The sequence below is a fragment of the Alosa pseudoharengus genome, unplaced genomic scaffold (assembly GCF_046254945.1).
Source record: "Alosa pseudoharengus isolate Yale_2024_CS ecotype anadromous, Long Island Sound unplaced genomic scaffold, YU_APseudo_1.1 YU_APseudo_1.1_scf_12, whole genome shotgun sequence".
Taxonomy (NCBI): Eukaryota; Metazoa; Chordata; class Actinopteri; order Clupeiformes; family Clupeidae; genus Alosa; species Alosa pseudoharengus.
In genome coordinates, this window is record NW_027468587.1 from 20,961,761 (window position 1) to 20,971,084 (window position 9,324).

General features: G+C 41.6%; 1 protein-coding gene across 3 annotated transcripts; it reads left to right on the plus strand.

The window, feature by feature from the left end:
* Positions 1 to 202: 202 nt before the first annotated feature.
* cnr2 (cannabinoid receptor 2) lies at positions 203 to 8,786 on the plus strand. Of its 3 annotated transcripts, none has more exons than XM_076280452.1 (3): positions 203 to 299; positions 2,719 to 2,788; positions 3,829 to 8,786. In XM_076280452.1, exons 1-3 carry the CDS (start codon positions 297 to 299, stop codon positions 4,878 to 4,880), a joined length of 1,125 nt encoding a protein of 374 aa, XP_076136567.1. In that variant the 5' UTR covers positions 203 to 296; the 3' UTR covers positions 4,881 to 8,786. The 3 variants fall into 3 exon arrangements, with proteins under 3 accessions (XP_076136567.1, XP_076136566.1, XP_076136568.1); XM_076280451.1 differs by lacking the exon at positions 203 to 299 and adding an exon at positions 1,091 to 1,868; XM_076280453.1 differs by lacking the exon at positions 203 to 299 and having other exon boundaries at positions 2,546 to 2,784.
* Positions 8,787 to 9,324: the final 538 nt, after the last annotated feature.

Sequence of the window (9,324 nt, forward strand, 5' to 3'; positions counted from 1 at the left end):
GTAACTATATGAAGGAGTGTGTTAATGTTAGGGTTTATCTACAGAAAAGAGAGGGGGATTGCTGCTTATAGAGAGGCCATTTTGTACCCTTTTTTCTTTGCCATCACTCCTCCCCTCATCTGTCCCCTCCTCTCCACTCTCATGATGTCGATAGTAACTGGGGCGTGAAGTTGTCTTGCAGTCAGAGCAGTGTACTGCTGTCAATATATGAGCTGGATATTGATTGTGTAAGTCAGTTTCTTATTAAACAGAAGTATTACAAGTCAAACACGAACAAAAGTGAAGCCATCTCAGTCATGGTAAGTTGTATTAATAACTGATGCATTATTGCTTCTTCTCTATTTGTATAATGATCATGTAAGTGGTTTGGATTGATGATATTGACATTATTGTTTTGTTTATTTGTAAATAATAACAATATTTGTGTGCTTCTTCATTGCATGCAAACATAGTGATTTGGTTTCCTGTGATGAAACCAGAGAGAGGACTCCCTCTAACTGCTGTCAGCCTGATCTAACCACAGTGTCTTTTTTATAAGATTCCATTTCCTGAAGTACAACTAAGTTTGCATTTTTATAGATTATCATCCTCTCTGTCTTATAGAACATTTACAGTTGTTCAGTTTAGTTGTTCAGAGTTGCATAAAAGGTCTTCCTGGTTATGAAATGCAGTTGTAGCCGACTAAATGGACGTGCAGCTGCAACAGTGAAGATGACAAAAAAGGAACAGGGGAAGATGACATGCAAAATTGTGTTACAAAGCATTTTTTTCCAACATTTACATTTCATTTAGCAAACACGTTTAATCCAAAGTCAACAATATGAAACATTCTTGGGTTTTGATACAATGTGAATTAAATTAGGAGCAATTCCACGCAAAACTGTCACGTCCATAACGGCAACTAAATAATATGGCATTGTGTTGGCGTTATGGACGTGACAGTGATGCGCGGAATTGCCCTGAGAACATATATATATATATATATATATACACGTACATATTTCTTATCTCCAACTTATAATTGTATAATTTACAATATTGTTCTTGCTCCTTGCATTTGTACCTCCACTGGTGCATATATCATGGTCACAGCTCACAGTGGTTCTTATGACCAAACTATCTCTTCAGTGCTGTGTTATTGTGTGTTGATATTTTTGAATGCAACTGCATCTGTCTCTATCCATCCATCCACCTAACTTAGTATAATGCCTTCACGTTGCCCCTTCTTTAAAAGCAATATAGACTGCTTTTAGAGAGGTGCATACCCTGCAATTCCTCAACAGCAATATGTGAGTCTCCCCTGTGCTTTGAATGAACCTGGAATTTGACTCACGTTCGTCATTTTGAAATGCTTTTGCATTTGTCCACCAGGGAGAAGCCTTTAGACTGTGAGAGCTCATTTTTCATTTTTAATAATTTTTCACTGACCCGATGTCAGACAGCATATGTGCCACCTATTCAGCCAATATATATGATTGTTCACTTTGACACAGGCCTCTGTAGTCCAGCTCAGTCTGATCATCATTATGGAGAATGAACTCCGGATTGGTGTCCACCAGCCTATTCTCGACTGATGGAAGGTTGAAACCGACAGACCTGGAGCAATCCTGCTAAAAGCCATGCCTTTGAACTATGTCTAAAATACTCTTAGGTATCCATCAACCTAACACCACTGAGGCCCCTGAGGAGCTTCCAGCAGCCATGCATGTTTCGTCACCTCACATCTGCTAAAAGCACACTTCAGGGAACCGAGTGGTGTGACTCACCTTTATTGAATCCTAAAAGCAATGCAGAAAGACCAAAAACCAAAGATGATATGGCCACTGATTTTGCTAAATCTTCATGTAGCAATGGAGGCTGAGCTGAAGGTCAATGCTTTTTTTTTGGTCACTGAAACACTTTTCAATCAAAGTGGGGTAAAAATGAGGAAATGCACGTTTACCATATCTGAGGGGTATTTCACAAAGGCAGAATTAAGACATCCAAGATAAGTGAAAAAGCGAGGTTTGACATAGCGTTGTCTGGTCATCCTAGCTCAACTAGCTCGTTTCTGCTCCAAAGTGCCCACGGTTGGAATAAAAAAGACGCGGGAAATAGCGTCATTAACACAAAGCGAATAACCGCTTTTCATATATACAATGAGGGCAAAGTTATCCTTTTTGGAATGGGGAATCATGGCTATTTCTGTAATACAGCAGAAGTAGGCGTGCTAGAGCAACTGAATGCAAATTTACGTATGCACCCACGAGTGCTTCCTTGTCTGGGCACGCAACATCATTAAGAAAGCGCTTGCCACTGCAAAGATGCACATAGTATGATATACCATAATATTATAGTTGAAAATACCTCCCGACCAGGCTAGGTGCAGAGAATAAATCCCCATGGTAACTTATGTGCCCTCTCTTTTGTGAAACCAAGTCAAGGCTATTCATCCAGGATAACCTAAAAATCACAGCTTAATCCCTTAGGTTTTGTGAAATACCCCTCTGAGCTTCCAACTCAATGTTAAAAATAATAATACAAATAATAATAATAAAAATGTTTGTTTGAATTTATTTGAAAATGCTACATGGATTCTTGGACATGTATTTATAGCGTATTTTTTTATTATTTGGCTCTCTTTTCATCTGCAGCAGTATACAAATAAACGATTAGAAATGGTTGTATTTAGCTATTTATGCTATAACTAAGCAATGCAATTCTATTCCGATACTATAGGATACCACAGAAAATTCATTGGAGGTCACATCATCATGGCTTAATGACTGCTCCCCCGCGGCGCCTGTAGGTAAATATATTAATTTCATTTAGTCCAGTGTGTCTGGAACAAAACATAATTTGTTGCCATATGAACCCTCACAACATTGCACACACTCAACTGGAATTGAAATGCTTCAAAGGCCGATGTGGAGAAGTACTATCATTGTACTGACAAGTGCATAAATCCATGTCTTGACCAAGAGAATTGATCTGGGACCCTGCATACAGTTCACCTCCACTCTCCAAGCAACAAAATTCAATTTAAATTGGTACATTAAACTCTTTCTGAATCTTTTCGGAAGTACAGCAAACACATCTTTCTTGTAAACAAAGGTTTTAAAAGCAATTGCTTACTCTGTTCCAAAGAAGATAGACATGCGTGTTGTTGACACCATCAGAGTGGCCACAAACACATGCATAAACACACACACACATACACACACAGTAGACATGCACTCACATGCACGCACAGACTCGCACGCACACACAAACCACACACACACAGGCCTGCACACAAGCACGCCATGCACACACACATAAACACAAACACACCCACATGCACACACACATAAACACACCCACAAACACGCACACACACATAAAAACACACACATGCAGGCAAGCAGGCACACACACATGCACACACTCACATAAACACACACACACCCCATGAACACACACACATGGACAGACACATAAAACACACACACACATGCAGGCAAGCAGATACACACACACACACCATTACCCCCCACACACACACGTACAAGTGAAAACACACACACAGAGAAGCACACATGCACACATTAATTTACATAAAAGTTGCAAGAGTAGGGGATGTGGGAGATGGAGAAAAATTGACAAGTGTGATTTTTTTTTGCGCGAAAAGAATGTGCAGGACTGGGCGGCGGTCATATTTTGTCTAGTTAGTTTTATGTATTATGTGTTTTTAGTATTATGTATTATATGTTATTAGTATTATGTGAAATAATACTTTCACAAGTTGTGAAATAATGTGTGATTTGAACTTTTTTTGACATCCTTCTTTTCAATCACACATTGCCTCAGGGAATGGATCACTGGAGAGGTACTATGTGCTCAACCAGACAGAGCGGATGGCCATCGGCTCTATCCTCTTCCTGACTGGTCCCATCACTCTCCTGGAGAACATCCTGGTGCTAGGCATAATCTGCTCCAGTGCCACACTACGCCGACGGCCCTCCTACCTGTTCATCGCCAGCCTGGCACTGGCCGACGCCTTCGCCAGTTGCTTCTTCACCATCAGCTTTCTCGACTTCCACCTCTTCTGTCGGCACGACACTCCAGCTGCCTACCTTTTCAAGCTCGGGGGTGTGACCATGTCCTTCACAGGCTCCGTGGGCAGCCTGCTCCTCACGGCACTGGACCGCTACCTCTGCATCTACCAGGCGCCCATTTACAAGGTGCTGATGACGCGACAGCGAGCATTGCTGGGGCTACTGGCTCTGTGGACTGTCACTGCTGTCATCTCCTTCTTACCACTGATGGGTTGGAGGTGCCCGACTAAGCTTAGCCCTCCCTGCTCCAACCTCTTCCCCTATGTGGACCACCGCTACCTGGCCTGCTGGGTCAGCTTCATCCTGGTGGTTCTCCTGCTCATCATCGTGTCCTACACTTTGATCCTGTGGAAAGCCCACCAACATGAGGCGTCGGTCACTGGCTTGCAAGGGCAGGCGCGCCTGCGGATGGACATCCACCTGGCGCGGACGCTGGGTCTCATCCTGGTGATCATGGTGGGCTGCTGGCTGCCGGCTCTCTCCTTCATGCTCGCCGATGTGTCTGTGAACCTGCGCCCCGACCAGCAGAGGGCGTTCGCCTTCTGCAGCACCCTCTGTCTGGTGAACTCCTCTGTCAACCCCCTGTTGTACGCACTGCGCTGCAGGGACTTGAGAGGGGAGCTGTGTCAGATGTTAGGGCGGCTCTGTGGGTCATGGAGGTCCAGAAGTGGCGCAGATGATCAGTGCAGGGAAGAGAGGAGCAACTGTAGCTCAAGTGTGGACAATGAGGAAAGAATGGGCAGGTATACTGTGTCTGTGTGTAAAGAGGTAGACCAGAGACAGCACAACACAGCTGAGCAATAAGGTTCATATTAATGTGAGGAACATTTTTTTTCTAATGGCTTTTGTGTGTGTGTGTGTGTGTGTGTGTGTGTGTGTGTGTGTGTGTGTTTGTTTTGTTTGTTTTAATTATAGCAATCTGTTTTCAGTAAGACAAAAGGCACATTATAGTAGATACAATAAATACTGAGGTCAAGTAGTCAATCAAAAGTATATTCCACTTCACAGACTATACAAGGAGTTCATGATTTTTTTTTGACACATTATCAAGAACTTTTACAAGGTAAGTACACATAGAGCACCTCTGAAAGGCCCCCTAAAGAGTTTTTTTACCTTAAAATTATGTTCCATCAAAATCATAAAACTCTTAATAGGGTGAACTGCTGTTCAGGTAGATACAGTGCCGGCCCCCTCGGAAATCAAAATGAGCTGCTATGCTAAAGACTGTAGAGTTCAAAGATATGGATCTCTGTTTCTACAGACTGCTGTTAGTGCATTCTCTCTATATTGTATTGGACGTTATAGTTTATAGCAAAGACGCACATTTAGTTAATTTATTATTGCGCTTCTTAAAGGTGCTCTAAGCGATATTACGCTGTTTCTAAGCTAAAACATTTTTGTCACATACAGCAAGCATCACCTCACCATCCGCTAGCTGGCTGTGCCCTGAATACACTGTAAAAGAAAATGCGGTCTCTGTGGACAGCCCAGACTCCAAAAACGGCAACAAAAAGAACTTGGTTCACCCTAGACCATAAAAACATAACAAACTGTTCCCGCCAATCACCGACGAGATGCACGTTTAGGAAAGTTTCAATTGCACAGGAGGGAGGGGGAGGGAGTAGCGAGCTAGCTCTCTGTTTTGTTTGAACGTCAACAGAAGTGACCTTACCTAACATCGCTTACAGCACCTTTAATTGTAGGGGGACCCAGAGAGCAAATCTTCTTTAGTGCTGCTTTAAAGCCCTACTGTGTAAGAAATTCTCCCATCTGTGGTTAGGAGTTATATAGCAACTAACGTCTCAAGCGCTGCCTCGTTTACAACTACGGTAACCGTCACACATCAAAACTGGCACTAGTTACTAGTTACTACTCCTAGGCACGTCATAACATAAACTCTCTGAATAAGCAATAACAATTGGGGCAGCCGTGGCCTACTGGTTAGCGCTTCGGACTTGTAACCGGAGGGTTGCCGGTTCGAACCCCGACCAGTAGGCACAGCACCTAACCTCTCACTGCTCCCCGAGCACCGCTGTTGTTGCAGGCAGCTCACTGCGCCGGGTTTAGTGTGTGCTTCTCCTCACTGTGTGTTTCACTAATTCACGGATAAATGCAGAGACCAAATTTCCCTCACGGGATCAAAAGAGTATATACTTCTATAACAACATATTAATATAATTTTGTGTACTAATTTATTGCCATTGCTTGTGTGTGATGCCAATGAAACACAAGGAATAAATAGTTTAATTTTGCCTGTTAACCGAGCTAGCTAACGTGTGAATGGGAACAGTTATGGGTTCGTAACTTACATTGTTGAATGTAGGGAAATTCTGCAGATGAATCCAAGCTAATGTTTTTTCTATGCATGCAGACGCCAAAGACTGAGGCAAAGATAATTAATGCGTAGCAAGATGGGTCGTCCTAGTTAATGTCTATGAGGGCAAAGTGGAGTTCAGTCAGAGACGGGCTTTGGTTCAGTTCCCGCCTGCGAAGTAGCGTGTCACTGACGTATGACTGACGTTTGAACGCCTCGGTTCCACGCCAGACAGAAGCTGGAGTACAAAACAAACTTGGTGTACACCTTCATTAATGCTGGAGGGTCATACTGTCACGACATTCTCCTGAAATGGGGAGGAGGGTATGGAGATCATGATACCGTGTCCGAAATGTACATCCATTGCTCAGAAAAATAAGGCTTTGACAAATTCTGGGACATTATTGGATTCTGCCATAGACCTCAATGTTAAAAAGGGAGCCCGATCACTGCATAAATGTGCGGGGCGTGTACTACTGCTAACATATTTGCATACATTCCCAGGGACAGTAAATGGCCTCTCAGGAAGTATCTTCGTAATCAACCATCTTTGACTAAGGTGTATTTCGCATATGTCCCTTGCAGGCCACCGTTATTTTAAAATGGCGCACGTACAGCTGAGTCGACACTGCACTATGTAGATATAAATGAGGATTTCTAAGCCTATAGGTATGCTTCGATTTGGTGGTGGTCGTAACTAAACAAGAATGGGGCCACATTTATGAATGGGAAATATTGATTTTGTTAACAAACAACTGAAAATGTTAGGGGAACTTTAAGTTGTGAGATTGTAGCAGTATGACCTCTCAAGATAGAAAGATTGTTAATTATATTTAAGAAAGCTGTTACAGCTTATTGTAAAACATTCTATTTATCATTTGTTATATTAATACAGGAAATGGAAAATATAATAACACACCATGCCTCTCACAACAATGTTTAGCATCAGACTTAGAGTGTGATTTCATTTCTTGTTAATAACTGCATTATTATGCAGTGTCTTGACACTATCACATCCCATTCAAATGCATTTCATGTCTTCATCAGTGTAATCAAATAATTCCATACTGACTATTATATATCAATGTTTCCCACAGAATTGAATTCTATTTGTGGTGGTAGATGACGGGGGTGTTTACAGTTTTGAACAAATTTGCGCGACGTGGTTATGATGCTAACAGATTTAATCACGATTTAGCCAGTCGTCTTCTCTGCCAACAACAATCCTTGCAGGATTTTTAATGTTTTCTTTAAACGTGCATGCATGTTTGTTGAGGGACAGAGACACAAGGAGAGGCTGTGCAAAGGTGCACATAGCTCTACAATGAAAGGATTTCATCCAGTTTAAGTAGTAAAACATAGAAAATCATTGTGTGGTGGTCAGTGTTGATATTGTGGTGGACCGCCACAAATAAGTCAATGTATGGGAAACACTGTATATTGTATGACAAAAAAAATGTATGTGTATTTTTAGATTTCAGTGTGTGTTTGAAATGTGCAGATGTCACTAAATGCCAATGTCCTTTCTAGATCAGTCCACCCTGCAAGAGTTTTCATTGAAGCCTGAGGTTAGGGCTTCATTTGATTTACAAGGAAAACCATACACCCCTCTGACCTATGGCACTGTTTTAAAACTGACCTTTCCCTTTCTAGATTGTGTGTCACAATGTGTGTGTAGTGATCTTTGTGTGTGTGTAAAATAAGAATGTTTTCAAGGTTGTCTGTAAGGCTTTAACTGCAAAGCTTTTCTGTATATAGGCTGTTTTATGGTACATAGGTGTGACTACATAGAATGATCGAATACTATTATGTCCAACGAGAAGCTCTTGGCACGGCAGTACTGGATTCTATGGATGACAATAACATAAGAAAAGAAAAAATGGACAGCGTGATCTATTTCAGTGGTTCTTAAACTGGGGGTCGCCAAAAATAATGGAGGGGTCATGATAAGATTTGCGGTCTGGATTAAAAACATTTTCTAAAGGTTTTTAATCAAAGGCTGCCATTGACATAATGCCTTTGGTGATGACATAGCCTGCCTATGAGAGAAGACATTTTCTGCCTTTACTTCCAATGCCCATCTCGCAACATTTTGAAACCAAATTCCGCCGGTTAGAGAGAAGGGGGTCGCAAGACTTGGCCCATGTTTTTTGGGGGTGTCGCCTGACAAAAAGTTTCAGAACCACTGGCCTAATTATTGTGTCTGTCAATAGAAATAATGGGTTGTTAGTCTCAGGTGTAAGTCCAGCTGGTTATACTAGATATGATTCTACTGAAAAAATTATAATTAGACACTGTTAAAATGCAAACTTGTAAACAAGTGTCGAGACTGACCTGGATTTGTGCTCTTTATTAAAAGAATAGTAGGCTAATAGCCTATACAACTACTTATCAGACATGTTGTCACTTCAAACTACGTTTTACAGATATGATGCCATTTGGCTCCTTATGGAACACATTTATAAGAAGAAGCAATTGACATGGTAACACATGGCTACTGCCTAAGGTTTGTATTTGGTCTGCATCAAAACTTTTCTGCACCACTTTGATATTTTCTACTTTCAAGTCTCTTCTCAAATCTCTACCACCGCCGTCAACTACAGTACTTCACTGTCCACAGGGAGAAGGCCCTTTGCTTCTTAATTGGTTTGCATCCTTGCAATGGTTTGTTTAATTGGTTTGCCTCCTACCTCTAAGGACGGTCAGTGTGTCTTAAGGAAAGGTATGGAAAGGTAACCTCAGGTGGAGGCTACCTCATGAATTTAAGTACTTGTGTTACTACTCTGTTTCTCCATTTACACCACTTCCTTAGGTGAAATACACTGCTCAAAAAAATTAAGGGAACACTTACAGTTTTCCACAATTGTTAAAAAAAATTTTTGAAACCTTCCACCCTTTTCTCCATTCTCAAACTATATACATTCACAGAATGTC